General features: G+C 45.6%; 1 protein-coding gene across 15 annotated transcripts in view; it reads left to right on the top strand.

The window, feature by feature from the left end:
* The window catches only part of dmd (dystrophin), a 3,042,490-nt gene that overhangs the window by 1,104,621 nt on the left and 1,922,205 nt on the right, over nt 1-15,664 (top strand). For all 15 annotated transcript variants that reach the window (XM_072513983.1, XM_072513987.1, XM_072513978.1 and 12 more), the window contains one exon: nt 12,886-13,005. In XM_072513983.1, coding sequence (XP_072370084.1) covers nt 12,886-13,005 — 120 coding nt within the window. The remainder of the gene's footprint in view (nt 1-12,885; nt 13,006-15,664) is intronic.

Genomic DNA, 15,664 nt, shown 5'->3' with positions numbered 1-15,664 from the left:
GTAAGATCCTGGCATGGATTGAGGATTAGCTAACTGGCAAAAGGCAGAGAGTGGTGATAAAGGGGTCTTTTTCAGGATGGCAGCCGGTGACTAATGGCGTGCCTCAGGTGCCAGTGCTGGAACAATAACTTTTCACAATATACATTAATGATCTGGAAGAAGGAACTGAAGGCACTGTTGCTAAGTTTGCAGATGATACAAAGATCTGTAGAGGGACAGGTAGTATTGAGGAAGCAGGCGGGCTGCAGAAGGACTTGGACAGGCTAGACAAGTGGGCAGATGGAATACAATTTGGAAACGTGTGAGGTTATGCACTTTGGAAGGAGAAATGAGGGCATAGACTATTTTCTAAATGGAGAAATGCTTAGGAAATCAGAAGCACAAAGGGACTTGAGAGTCCTTGTTCATGATTCTCTGCAGGCTCCATCGGCAGTTAGGAAGGCAAATGCAATGTTAGCATTCATGTCGAGAGGGCTAGAATGCAAGAGTAGGGATGTTCATCTGAGGCTATATAAGGCATTGGTCAAGAGCCCATTTGGAGTATTGTGAGCTGTTTTGGGCCCCGTATCTAAGGAAGGATGTGTTGGCCTTGGAAAAGTTCCAGATGAGGTTGATAAGAATGATCCCTGGAATGAAGAGCTTGTCGTATGAAGAATGGTTGAGGACTGTGGGTCTGTACTTGTTGGAGTTTAGAAGGATGAGGGGGATTCTTATTGAAACTTACAGGATACTGCGAGGCCAGGATAGAGTGAACGTGGAGAGGATGATTCCACCTGTAGGAAAAACTAGAACCAGAGGACACAGCCTCAGACTGAAGGGATGACCCTTTAAAACAGAGATGAGGAGGAATTTCTTCAGCCAGAGGGTGGTGAATCTGTGGAACTCTTTGCCGCAGAAGGCTGTGGAGGCCAAATCACTGAGTATCTTTAAGACAGAGATAGATAGGTTCTTGATTAGTAAGGGGATTAGGGGTTATGGGGAGAAGGCAGGAGAATGGGGATGAGAAAAATATCAGCCATGATTGAATGGTGGAGCAGACTCGATGGGTCGAGTGACCTAATTCTGCACCTGTGTTATATGGTCTTATGGTCTTATATCCCCACGTTTTTGCATACTCAAATCCAATGATTGTAGAGTTGAACTTATGATGATGCTTTAGCCATCCATCACCAGATCAGGAAGGACCACATCAGAGCTCATTCACCACTGCCAAAAAGGTTCACAACTCCAAGCGCAAAGGAACCCTCTTTCCTCCTTTACCAACTATCTCCTGAAGACCTTAACCCTCAAATTTCACTTATGTGCAAGGATGTAAAATATTTATTTGCTGCTAAAATTGACACTACATATTTAGCTGCTTCAGCCCATTTCCCTTGCTAACCAAGTCAAACCTCCTCTGAAGACCCACCCCTGCCCTAGCCCAAGATCCTGAGTCTTTGCATAGCCATCTCTGAACTCATCATGTCTTTCTCCCTTCACCCCTTCTTACTAATTGGGGATCATTTAATTTTCCTTTCTAGACCAAACTTTATGACATTGTGTTATGGGCCAGTATTTAGAGAACCCCAAAGTGTATCATGGAGTTCATCTGACCCAGAACTTTTAATAGATTGTGGTATGGGGAGCACATGGCCCACTATACAGGTGTGGTACAGCAGAAATGGAAAAGTATTTTTTAAAAGCAAAACAATGTTTCTTCTATGAACTCATGTTAAACTTTTTAAAGCATACAGTGAACATCTTAGCAACCATTAATTCAAATACAACCCCCAAAGAATACAACACAAAGTAATTCTTTAAGCTTTCCTTTTAACATCCATAAGACTTAAAAACACCTTTTTATAGAAAAACATCAGACTTAACTTCACTACTGAGACAAGTTACCACATTGAAATCAGCAAATGGACACTCATAAGCTTGCAGAGATTCACACACACATCCTGCTGTGATTGCAGCTTCTCCAAAACTAAAATGAAACCAAACCCACCCTGCAGCAAAAAGCCTAAAGCGAAAGTAAAAAGCTGACAGACAGCCCAGCTCCACCCACTCTCTGACATCACTGCAGTAATAAAAACCCATTTCTTAAAGGTACTCTCACATGACAATTGTAAATTATTCCCTCTCCTCAGGAATGGAGGTACTTTTAAGTGATCTAGGTTTGTATTGATAGATGTTAGAAATAAGGTATAGATTTAAGTGAGTTTAACATCGTGTTTTTGTGTAAGAAAGGGTAAAACTCTAGTTAGATTCATGTTAAAAGGTCTGTATTCCGCTTGGAAAGATTACAACGTCAAAACTAAATATAAACTTGGAGAAAGAATTACTTGTTCCTTAGAAACTAGGGACTACTTTTTAGGTTAGGGAGGTTCTTTGAGTTTAGTTTTAAACCAAACCTATAGCAGTTTGAGCTCGGAAATTAGAGAGGGAACAATTCTCGAAGTTCTGCTAAATTAAAAGCTTACCATGGGGTAATGGGCAACAAAGCAAGTTCAGAAGCTGAAGGACAGTTAGTTCTAGAAACTAGTGACTGAAAATAAGTTTTCAGGAAGAGTAAATTTAAATGGAACAAAGCGGATCTGCCATTAGAAAAGGGTACTATTTGTTAAAATGCGATGAATGTAGGAAATTGTTATATATTAAATTTTATATTATGTTTTAGCAATGTTATTAAGAACACTGGGGTCATACACCAACAGGCAGTATATCTGTTATAGCTGTGATTAAGGGGTCGTAAAGCCATGATAATTATTAATTTTAAACATTTACTTGTTTACAGAGAGATGGCTAATGGAACATTGTTTATGTTTAGGAGGCTCCTTGGGGTGTATATAATTTTAGGGATTGTATTTAATCCTAGCTAAACAGATCATGGGGCATCTTAGTGGGAGGAGACTGGAGAGTGCCTTGTGCTTGGGATTCAGATGATGTAATCAATGGGAGGAGCTAGATCTTTCTGTGGTTTTTCAGGTTGCCATAGGATTTTAGTCTGACGAGAAGGATTTTCAGGTTATTCCTGAAAGGGTCTCTGCACAGAGAAGCAAATAACACTTGATTGTTCACTTTATTTATTAGTGGCATTGTTTTGGGTTGCTTAATTGGTATATATAGTGGCAGGTGTATGTAGGAAGTTATTTTTTTTCCCTTTTTTTAACTGTCAATTGGAAAGCTGTGCTGCTAATATGATTGCTGAGGAAAAGCATTGTTTGAAAGAAGATTCGAAAGGTGTGCCTCTTAGAGTGGAGTTTGGAAACACACTCAGGGGGAAGTCGAAGTACAGTGGGATCAATTGGTTCACAGTGTAGTAGTCATCTGGGGGGGATTTGAGGTGAAATCTACAGAAACTCAATTGAGTAGCATCGGCCATGTTGTTTCAGAGTGGGGTGTTGCCTGACTACAATTACAGGGTTACAGGGGCTGTGTGCTTTCTGAGAACCTTATTGCATAAGATATGTTTTTTAACCTGTGTTATCCTTAAAATCTGTGTACATTTGTGAAGATAAATGTGAGAGAAGGAGTTTGACTCATTGGAGTCAAACGTTTCATGATTAATAATTTTTTATTTGTTGTTAAAAGCTAATTGGCAGTCCTGTGACTCAGTCCATCCTCGTTTTCTAAAGAAAAGTAAATGTTATTATCTTTTGAGCCAGGGTTCCATTCTGGGAACGTCTCGTCCAGTAATAGCACCAATTGGGACCATAACATGAATGACAATCTGTGAATGTAACCATGGTGTTTTATTCTCCCTAAACTACTCTGGCTCTCCATCTTGCTATCCTTTAATGTTTTTATGGTTGATCATGCCTCTGAAACAGCTTGGGATATTGCAACTTGTTACAATGATGGTAGTTCCTTGTTCCCTGAATTTGACACTAAGAAAATTCGCAATATTGAATATTGCTGAAAGTAAACTTGTTCCTGGCTACTGCCTGTACAATTTCAGCATAACTGGATCAAACTAATCCATCTCAATAATCTTTAATGGGCACTGACATTCACATACATTTTCAGAGGACAATAAGACACAATTATTTTCTGTTGGCATTTTTTAAGATCTTAAAGCAAAGGGTTGAGTACCAAATGAAAATGATGGGCACCATTGTGAAGTTTGGGTCAGGGAGCAGTTCATATCCTTTGATAATTCAATACTTCAGATTATTTTTGTGGAACATAATGCCTCAGCAGATATATAAGGCGCCATAGTTGTAAAATGTCTCATGGAATCTAGAGGCAAGTTTTGAAATTATCCTGACAACAGATGTTCAAATTTGATGAAAATTGACTGATTAATTGAAGAAAACATTGTGATCTTAAACAGAATGTGACCTTAAACAGAATGTAAGTGAAAGTCTAGTTGCCACCTGTATGACTTCTGTTGAACCACAGTGACCTAGTTTGTGCTTTTTTTTTCACCTGAAGCTGTTGCTTAGGCTAAAGTATAAATATATATTTTTCTTCCCCAGTACGGATTCTAAATAAAATCTGCCTTTTCTTAGTCCGTAGGGTTTGAAAGGAATATGACCTTAAATATGGCATTAAGGACAGAATGTTGGTTCAAGATTTCCTGAAGTTCTTTCGGAGGCAGATTATTGAGGCAATGTAATTCCTCTGACCCATACTTTCAAAGATAATAAAAACAAAAAATGTTACAATCACTTAACAGTTCTTGCAGCACATCTGTGGGGATAGGAAACAGAGTTAAAGTTTCATGTGAATGACCTTCCAGTAGAATGGGAAAAATTGTAAATCTCAGAGCATTTACCTTGGTGAAATAAGGGAGGTTGGAAAAACAGTAAAAGGGAAGAAGATGACAGACATTACAAGGCAAAAAGGTTGGTGTGGTAGAGCTAAAGGGAGATGGTAATTGTAACAGTAAAGAAACAAAAGATGGGTCCAGAAGAGATGTGAAAAGCAGAATAATGAACATCTGCCCCTTAAAGCAAAACAAGAATAACAAGTTTAAAGTCAGCACATGCAAAGAAAAGGAAACAACATTGAGGGGAGGATGGGGAAGCAGAGATTACAGTCTGAAATTATTGAAGTCGGTGTTGAATTCAGAAGGCTGTAAAGTGCCCAGTTGAAAGATGAAATGCTGTCCTTGAGCTTGCGTTAAGCTTCATTAGAACACTACCGCAGGCTGAGGACAGATAGTTAGCATGAGAGCAAGGTGGAGAATTAAAATGGCATTCTACTGGTAGCTCCGGGTCATGTTTCCAGCCTGAATGGAGCTGTTCCGCAAGCTGGTTATCCAATTTGCGTTTGTCTCCCCACAGTACAGGAAACTGCATTGCAAGCAGCGAATATAGTATGTTGAATTGAAAGAAGTACATTTTAATCATTGCTTAATCAGGACAGTATTTGGGGCCTTGGATGCTGAGGAGCGAGGGGGTGAAAGACCGATGTCACATCTGCATTTCATGGAAAGGTGCCGTGGGAAGGGGATGCAATGTTGGGATGATTGAGGAGTAGGCCAGCATGCCATGGAGGGGACAGTTCCTTAAAAATGCTGAAAGGGGAGGAGGGTGGAAAATGCATCTGGTTGGCATTGTACTAGAAGTGGTTAAATTGGCACAGCATGATCCATCGCCTTTGGGGGGGACGCGTGGGAGGTAATGACAAGAGGAACTATATCTTGGTTCTGGGAGGGAAGGGAAGGAATGAATGCAGAAGTAAGGAAATGGTCAGCCACTTTGGGACAGAATCTTCTGTTGAGGATAAAGGGAGCAATACTGGAAGCATTAGCTTGGAAGATTGCATTATCAAAACAGATGCGATGAAGATGGAGAAATTGGGAGAATGGAATGGAATTCTGGTGCAGCATGTAAGGAGTTGTGTGGGCTAGTGAGCCGATAATGAATATTTGATGATAGCCTATCGTCATAAATGGAAACAGAGAAGACAAGGAAGGGAAGGGAAGAGTCAGAGATGGGTCGTGAGCAGGTGAGATAAGAGACAATTGGAAGCAAAGTTAATTACATTTTCTCGTTCAGGGTAAGAAAAGGAAATGGCACTGATACAGTCATCAATGTACCGGAAAAGAGTTGAGGGATGGAACAAGAGAATAAGGAACTGTTCAAAAGGACTGGAACAAGAGATTTTCCACATTCTCCTCAAAAAGACAGGGTTTATTAAGACTCATAATGATACCCAAAGCAAGAGCTTTTATTTAAGGGAGTGAGATGAGTTTTTAAAAAATCTTCAACATGTGAAAAAGTTCAGAAAGGCGGAGGAAGGTGCTGATCGACAGAAAATGATTGGACCTCCATTCAAGGAGGAAGCAGAAAACCTTCAGGCCATTGTCGTGTTGGGTGTCCTGATGCACAAATGCTCCGACACGGCTGTAGATGGTACAACTCTGTTTTATTGTCTAAACAACGGTAACAACTAACTGCTGGCTTGGGTACGTGCTTCACCAGCTAACCTGTGGACCCAGCCCTATCACTATCTTAGTGAGGCACTCAGCACATGGTCTATGTCTGAGTGGCGCGCTGTGAGCTCTGTGCTCTGAGCTATCTCCTGGCAGAATGAGCGGGAACTGTGGTGTTCCCTGTTTTATAGTGCGTGTGCTCTCACTGGTGATTGGCTGTGATGTTATGTGTGTGCTGGTTGGTCCAACTGCCTGTCCATCAGTGTGTGTGTGATTGCACCATGATATGCTGATGTGGATATCATGACATCCCCCCCTTTCACAAAGGATATGTGCCTACATGCTAATAAATAGAAATGTGTACTGAGTGCATCTGAGTATGTGTGTGCAATATTTACAACATGTACATGAGGCTAAACTATATACAGAGGAAGGTGTCAGGTGTAACAGAACAATGAGGTTGTACCAATAACAGAACAAATGCAATCAATAAACGACGAGAGAAAACTCCTGGAACAGTGAACGACAAGAAAAGAAACTCGTTAACAGTACTGTAAAACAATTCAGTGAGTCCAATGTGCGAACAGGCTCATAAGTCATGTCTCTCAGGTGGGCGACGAATTCGGGTTGACCGCCTCAAGGGTGAGTCGGGATCCACCGGCTGAGGGATGGGCCTGGCCACGGGCGAGAGAGGAAGAGGCAGAGTGGCCGGAAGCTCAACAAAGTCGACATCAGGGACAACAGGAGGGCGTGGCACTGGTGCATGATCTCGTAGCGAGCACGGAACCAGACGAAGGGCCCGCCGATTACGGCGGCGAATGGAGCCATCAGGCATACGAACTAGGAATGAACGGGGAGCCACGTGGCGGAGAAGCTCGGCGGTTGCCGACTAGCCACCCTCCGGTAGGTGTATGCGGACGTTGTCTCCAGGCGCCAGGGCAGGAAGATCAGTCGCCCAAGCATCCTGTGCCACCTTCTGCTGAGCACGCTGTTGTTGCATCCTTCAAAATACTGGAGCATGGTCGAGGTCAGGAACGTGAATGGACGGCACAGTAGTCCTGAGGGTGCGACCCATCAACAGCTGGGCTGGCGAGAGGCCTGTGGACAGTGGGGCCGAGCGATAGGCCAGCAGGGCTAAACAGAAGTCAGATCCGGCATCAGCAGCCTTGCAGAGGAGCGGCTTCACAATGTGGACGCCATTTTCCGACTTGCCATTCGATTGAAGATGCAAGGGACTGGACGTCATGTGTGTGAAGTTGTATGAAGTGGCAAATGAAGACCATTCTTGGCTCGCAAGGCAAGGTCCGTTGTCAGACATGACGGTGAGCGGAATTCCATGGCGAGCAAAGATTTCTTTGCATGCCCGGATGACAGCTGATGACGTTGTGTCGTGCTGGCGTATGACCTCCGGATAACTTGAGAAGTAGTCAATAAGAATAATGTAGTCCCTGCCGAGCGCATGAAAGAGGTCCACGCCCACCTTCACCCAGGGGGACGTGACCAACTCATGGGGCTGAAGGGTCTCAGGGGGTTGCGCCGGCTGAAACCTTTGGCAGGTGGGGCAGTTGAGCACCATGTTGGCGATGTCATCGCTGGTGCCCTGTCAGTACACAGCCTCTCGGGCCTTCTGCCTGCACTTTTCAACTCCGAGATGGCCTTCGTGCAGTTGTTCGAGGACAAGCCGGTGCATGCTGTGTGGGATCACGATCCGGTCCAACTTCAAGAGGACACCATCAGTGACGGCCACGTCGTCCCGGACGTTGTAAAATTGTGGGCACTGCCACTTGAGCCACCCTTCCGTCATGTGGCGCATCACACGCTGTAGAAGGGGGTCAGCTGCAGTCTCACGGCGAATGTGGGCCAGACGTGCATCAGTGGCCGGCAGATTGGCCGATGTGAAGGCTACTTGTGCGTCGACCTGACAAACGAACCCCTCCGAGTCGGGCGGTGTGTTGACCGCCCTGGACAGAGCATCTGCGATGATGAAATCCTTCCTCGGGGTGTAGACAAGTTGGAAGTCGTACCTCTGGAGCTTGAGCAGAATGCGCTGGAGGCAAGGGGTCATATCGTTGAGGTCCTTCTGAATGATGCCGACCAGGGGGCGATGGTCGGTCTCCACAGTGAACTGCGGAAGACCATATACATAGTCGTGAAATATGTCGATGCCAGTCAACAGGCCTAGGCACTCCTTCTCAATCTGCGCATAGCGCTGTTCTGTGGGGTCATGGCCCGCGACGCATAGGCGACCGGAGCCCATGATGCGGTGTTGTCCTGTTGCAGGAGTACCGCCCAATGCCGGACTGGCTGGCGTCAGTTGAGATCTTTGTTTCCCGTGTGGTATCAAAAAACACCAGTATCGGGGCGGTGGTGAGCTTGACCTTGAGGTCCACCCATTCACTCTGGCGTGCGGGCAGCCACTAGAATTCCGTTGTCTTTTTGACCAGGTGGCGAAGAGCAGTCGTGTGCGAGGCAAGGTTAGGAATGAACTTCGACAGGAAGTTGACCATCCCGAGAAAGCGCAGCACTGCCTTCTTGTCTGACGGCTGCTGCATGGCTGCGATGGCTGCCACTTTGTCGGCATCTGGCCGCACACCCGACCGGGAGATGTGGTCCCCCCAAAACTTTAGCTCAGTCTGGCCAAAAGAGCACTTGGCTCGGTTAAGGCGCAGGCCCTGATCCCGTATCAGTGCAAAGACACGCTGGAGACGACTGATGTGCTCCTGTGGTGTGGTGGACCAGATGATAACGTCGTCTACGTAGACGCGTACTCCTTCGATGCCCTCTATCATCTGTTCCATGATGCGATGGAACACTTTGGAGGCCGAAATGATGCCGAATGGCATCCTATTGTAGCAGTATCTGCCAAATGGAATTTTGAAAGTACACAGCTTCCTGCTGGACTGATCCAATTGAATCTGCCAAAAGCCCTTTGAGGCATCAAGCTTGGTGAATATTTTTGCCCGAGCCATTTAGCTCGTGATTTCTTCTCGTTTGGGTATGGGGTAGTGTTCCCTCATAATGTTGTGATTCAAATCTTTTGGGTCGATACAGATCCGGAGCTCGCCGGAGGGCTTCTTGACGCACACCATGGAGCTGACCCATGGCGTTGTCTCCGTGAACCGGGAAAGCACTCCTTGGTCCTGCAGGTCCTGCAGCTGCTGCTTGAGGCGGTCCTTGAGTGGTGCTGGGACCCTACGAGGTGCATGAATGGCCGGGGTGGCGTCCGGTTTGAGCCGTATTTTGTACGTGTAGGGCAGTGTGCCCATGCCCTCGAAAACCTCCTGGTTGTGCGGTAGGAGTGAGTGGAGCTGCGCCCTAAAGTCTGCATCCGGGAAATCGGACGTGCCTTCTGGAGACAGAGTGTGTACCCGCTGAACGAGGTGGAGGATCTTGCACGCCTGTGCGACTATCAGAGGGTCCTTCGAGGATCCTATGATTTCTAATGATAATGTGGCTTTGTGTGAGTTGTGTGTAACATCGAGCTGGCAGGACCCCGTGGCCGGGGTGACGTTTCCATTGTAGTTAACCAGCTGACGGTGGGATGGCAGAATCGGTGGTTTAACCTTCAAGGTCTGGAAGACTGACCATGCGTGGAGATTGGCGGAGGCACCAGTGTCCAGGCGAAATCCGATCTGGAATCGGTTGACCGGTAGGGTGGCACACCACTCATCGCTCGGATCAATTCTGTGCACTGGCAGCGGCTGGTGGTTCTGACTTTGGGACATCCGGTTCTTGTGGATTACCGCAACGCGGAAGGGCTCACTGTCTTCGGTATCGCTGGTCTGCATACTATCTGGATATGACTCAGTGTAGGGGGGCTGAATCGCCCGCACGTCCCTGCGAGGCTGGCGGAATTGTTGGGAGTTGGCAGGTTGAGCTGTTCGACAGCAGGCAGCATAGTGGCCCATCCTGCCACACTGGTGGCATTGTCACGCTTTGGCCGGACATTGCCGCTTTAAGTGGGCGGAGCCACAGTTGCCACATGTCGTGACGTCATGGTGTTCGTTGCGCCACCGCGCATGTGTGGTGCGGTCCTGCGTAGAGCGCGCTTGCGCATCACGTCCCTCTGCGTCAACGTCCCCTCTTTTGGCACGTACCAGCGCGGGAGGCCTCGGAAAGCGCGCGCAATGGCCGCCCTCGTCCGGGCCGCGGGCTGGGAGGAACTCGATCGACTGGACCCGCTCTGCCTTGTAGGACCCGTGCCATGCGGTTTCGGCTGTCTGGATTTGGGAGTACCGGCTGGTCGCGTTCTCATGGAGGACGCAGGTCTCGATGGCAGTCGCTAAGGTGAGGCACTTGATTTTTAGGAGCTGCTGGCGTAGGATGTCCGAGATGACCCCAAAAACTATCTGATCCCGTATGATGGAGCCAGAGGTGGCCTCGTAGCCGCAGGACTGTGCGAGGATACGGAGGTGTGTCAAGTAAGATTGGAAAGGCTCATCCTTACCCTGCAGGCGCTGCTGGGATAGGTACCTCTCGAAGCTCTCATTGACTTCCATGCTGAAGTGTCCCTCGAACTTCAGAAGCACCGCCTTATATTTTGTCTTGTCCTCGCCTTCCGCGAATGCCAGTGAGTTATAGATGTGGATGGCGTGTTGCCCCGCCGTGGAGAGGAGGAGGGCGATCTTCCTGGTGTCCGATGCATTCTCCCTGACTGTGGCTTCTAGGAAGCGCTGGAAGCGCTGTTTAAACAGCTTCCAGTTTTACGCCGAGATTACCAGCGATTCAGAGCGGCTGCGGCAGGCTGATGTTTTCCATGGAGCAGGATGGCGGATTTCTGAAAGGGTGCAGGTAGGTCTCACAGTCGCTGGTTAGCGTCCACTACTGGTATCATGTCGTGTTGGGTGTCCTGATGCACAAATGATCCAACACGGCTGTAGATGGTACAACTCTGTTTTATTGTCTTAACAACGGTAACAACTAACTGCTGGCTTGGGCACGTGCTTCGCCAGCTAACCTGTGGACCCAGCCCTATCACTATCTTAGTGAGGCACTCAGCACATGGTCTGTGTCTGCGTGGCACGCTGTGAGCTCTGTGCTCTGAGCTATCTCCTGGCAGAATGAGCGGGAACTGTGGTGTTCCCTGTTTTATAGTGCGTGTGCTCTCACTGGTGATTGGCTGCGATGTTATGTGTGTGCTGGTTGGTCCAACTGCCTGTCCATCAGTGTGTGTGTGATTGCACCATGATATGCTGATGTGGATATCATGACAGCCATCCAGGAGGAGAATGGAGGTGGAGAAATATTGGACGTCCATAATGCAGAGGAGACGGTTAAGGCTTGGAAGTTCTAAATTGTAAAGTGACGGAGAGCATCAGAGAGTCACAGATGTAGGTGGGGAAATCCTGAACAAGGGAAGGAATAAAAGATTTAAGATAGAAATAAATAAGAACATAAGACCATCAGATATCGGAACAGCATTAGGCCACTCGGCCCATTGAGTCGGCTCCGCCATTCATTTGTGGGTGATATTTTTCTCATCCCCATTCTCCTGCCTTCTCCCCATGACCCCTGATCCCCTTATTAATCAAGAACCTATCTATCTCTGTCTTAAAGCCACAGTGATTTGGCCTCCACAGCCTTCTGCGGCAAAGAGTTCCACAGATTCACCACCCTCTGGCTGAAGAAATTCCTCCTCATCTCTGTTTTAAAGGATCGTCCCTTTAGTCTGAAATTGTGTCCTCTGCTTCTAGTTTTTCCTACAGGTGGAAACATCCTCTCCACGTCCACTCTATCCAGGCCTCGCAGTATATTCTGTAAGTTTCACTCAGGTTTCCCCGCATTCTTCTGAACAGATTGTTCAGGGTCAAAGAGAGAAATATCAGAGGATATCATTGAATACACAGCCAGAGATGAGATTAGAAGAAGGAACAGGGTCAGAGAGAAAAATTTGGAAAGGTGTGGTACCTATGAGTTGGCGAAGCTTGTGATGCGTAACACCTGAATTCACAAAGGTTTTTATTTCAACATCAGATGAGATGAAGGGCGAAATGAAACTGTGGACCAAGACAGTTTTGAGGTAATATGAGTCAGTGCCAAGGGATGCAAGTGTAAATGTAAAATATAGAACTTGTTTTCACTACATTGTACCTCATCTTAATGAACACACATCCATGTATACAGAAAAACTCCAGCTCAGCATGATGTTGAGCTTTTCTTCTACTGGATTCAACTCCATTCTCACTTTTGTTCAGCAGAATCCACCTGAGCTCAGCGAACCCTTTCATCAATCCTCTGTGTTCTCCCTCCACCCCCACCTCCTCTCGCTCTAATATTTACCATCTCTTGAACTTTTATTGTAACTATTGTAACTTTTATTGTCCGGTGCAGACTCAAAGGGCTGAATGGCCTCCTTCTGCACTGTAAATTCAATGATAATCTCTGATTAATCGAGGACAAAGGTTCGGCACAACATCGTGGGCCGAAGGGCCTGTTCTGTGCTGTATGTTCTATGTTCTAAGAATCAATAAACTTAACATATTAAGATATGTCTTCATTCATGATTATTTGTTCCCACACAGGTACTTCAAGAGGACCTGGAGCAAGAACAAGTACGTGTCAACTCTCTGACACATATGGTGGTGGTAGTTGATGAGAGCAATGGAGATAATGCTACTGCTGCTCTGGAGGAAGAACTCCAGGTAAGGACTGCAGATATCTTGTGACTAAATAATGGTACTTTCAGGAGCTCAATAACAACATTATCAAAGCTGTAATTAGTCTTCTTGTCCATGCATCTTTATCTGGGGAGGAAATACAGACTGAAATGTGATTTGTATTGAAGATAGCAAATTATCTTGAATCCCTTCCCAAGGAGAAGAAACACGAAGCTCCTGGAATTGCAGAATTGTGGAAGCGACCTATTGCATGAAAAGGCAAATATATGGTAGTTGATGTGTTAGGCTCGCTGGTGGCCTCAGCGAGCTAACCGCCCCACGTGAGCGGGAGGATGCAATTCAGGATTTGCATCCATTTTAATATAATTAACAGGTTGGAAGTCCGATTCACTTCCCCCCTGATGTGTTAGGCAGGTAGGTTCGAAGCACTCGATGCACAGAAGCTAGAAACAGACGTCTAACATTGGAGAAGATCCAACACTGTTTTATTCAACGATAGAACTGATATACACATTCAGCTGTGGGTTGACACTATACTGAACTGACTGGAGACCTTTTAGTAGCCTGACCAGGCTTACTAGCTACCGCATGGTGTTTGCACTTGCTAGCTCGTGGATTCTTATTGTCTCAGGGGCTGGGTCCCGAGAGAGCGGAAACCTAGTGTCCTCTGACTTTATAGTGGTAGTGTCCTGTCTGGTGATTGGCTGCACTGTGTTGTGTGCTTACTGGTCATCCTATGTGTCAATCACTGCCTGTCTGCATCTCATTATATACATGAGTGGATATTATGACAGCCTATTGCATGAAAAGAAGCTTAGGAGAGATATATTAAAATGGAGAGGTTTAAGGAGAGAACTGCACTGCTAACAATAATAAAAAGAAAGAGGAGAAGGAAGACTTAAGATAGATTCAGATGAGCAATTGGTGCTGAATTAGGATATAGTAATACCAACTGGATTCTTGTAAATAAAGTGTACGATTTTGAAACTTGTGCTGGTGGACTGGACACCAATAAAGATCAGTAAAAATTGCAGTGAGGGGTAAAGAAGATGTTGGGTGCAATGGAATGTTGCCAGGAAAATTAGTACCATAAGGATACCAAGTGCAAATTCTAATTATTGATCGTCAAAACGTAAGTATCTTTGTGGCTAACAGATGGTGAATGTAATGGCATTTTTCTTGTCATCGGCAGTATTCTGGGCAGCATTGTGGGCCGCACGGTAGCATTGTAGATAGCACAATTGCTTCACAGCTCCAGGGTCCCAGGTTCGATTCCAGCTTGGTTCACTGTCTGTGCGGAGTCTGCACATCCTCCCCGTGTGTGCGTGGGTTTCCTCCAGGTGCTCCGGTTCCCTCCCACAGTCCAAAAGATATGCAGGTTAGGTGGCTTGGCCATGATAAATTGCCCTTAGTGTCCAAAATTGCCCTTAGTGTTGGGTGGGGTTACTGGGTTATGGGGATAGGGTGGAGCTTGGGTGGGGTGCTCTTTCTAAGAGCCGGTGCAGACTCGATGGGCTGAATGGCCTCCTTCTGCACTGTAAATTCTACAGATCTGTCCTGCTGTGGTATTGTCAGTTGAAAGAAAATGCTGCATTTTCAGTTTACTCATTGGTGACCTCTGTGAAACAGCTTCCATGTTTTTGCTTTCTAAGGGATTTCAGGATTGGGTAGCAGATGGGGGAAATTGAGTTACAACACAAGATCAGCCATGATCATATTACCATCAACCATGGTGGAGAAAGCTTGAAATCAATACTGTCTCCTCTTGCTCCCATTTATTGTGTGTTTGTGCATTTGCAGAGAAGCCAGGATATTTTAGATTTTAGATTTAAATTTTAGATTGGGTAAATACTATTTTTCTTAAAACTCATCCAATCCAACTGGAATAAAGCTCTTACAATTACAAATTACTGGAATGCAGAAGAATATATATTAAAGAGACTAATTGGCCAACAGAGCTTCTAATTTATATTTGTTACTGGTATCCCACCTTATTAATTTATAATAGCCAGGAACAAAAATGTTTATCTAAAATGGATTTTAAAATATTTAAGCTCAGCTATCTTTTTCATCGCTGTAGAAAATGATTGAGTAGGTTTCACTTTGGGAAGTTAGCTCCTTAATCAGACTTCTGGTCCTTTTTTTAGGGAAACCAGTCACTAATATATGATTGCCAAAGCGCATTAAACATTTACTATAAAGAAGTGAATGATCTCTATACTTAAAAGGAGGGTTAATGCTATTTCCCTTCAGTTCCTTTAACTTGTCAGCTTTATTATACTGACTGAGATAATTGCAGATGTGTTGAAATGAACTATGGTTTGCTTTTGAAGATTTTAATTTTGAATACATTTCGGATGTTATAGAGCTGGAGAAGGTACCAAGTCTGCAGCCGTGATATTAAGCTAACTTGCCAGTTAAAATTTATGGGTATGGAATTTGGAGCCATGGCACCACTGGAGATGGGAATATGCATGTGGGAGGCCTACAAAACAGGTTCACAGTGCTTCGAGCCACTTTCAATGTGAGCCGTGTGGCATCCCATGCTGGGAGCAGAGGCTGGGATGGAGGTTTGATTCACGGTTGTTGGCGGATGTATGCTTTTGTGACAAAGTGCAGGTGGCAAAGTGCGGGTGGCGATTAAGGATTTTGTGGAGTTGAATCAGAATCGGGAGGTGTCGGC

Source organism: Scyliorhinus torazame, chromosome 8, assembly GCF_047496885.1.
Source record: "Scyliorhinus torazame isolate Kashiwa2021f chromosome 8, sScyTor2.1, whole genome shotgun sequence".
Lineage (NCBI taxonomy): Eukaryota > Metazoa > Chordata > Chondrichthyes > Carcharhiniformes > Scyliorhinidae > Scyliorhinus > Scyliorhinus torazame.
Note: the sequence above shows the minus strand (reverse complement) of the source record. Positions and strands in the feature narration are given on the sequence as shown.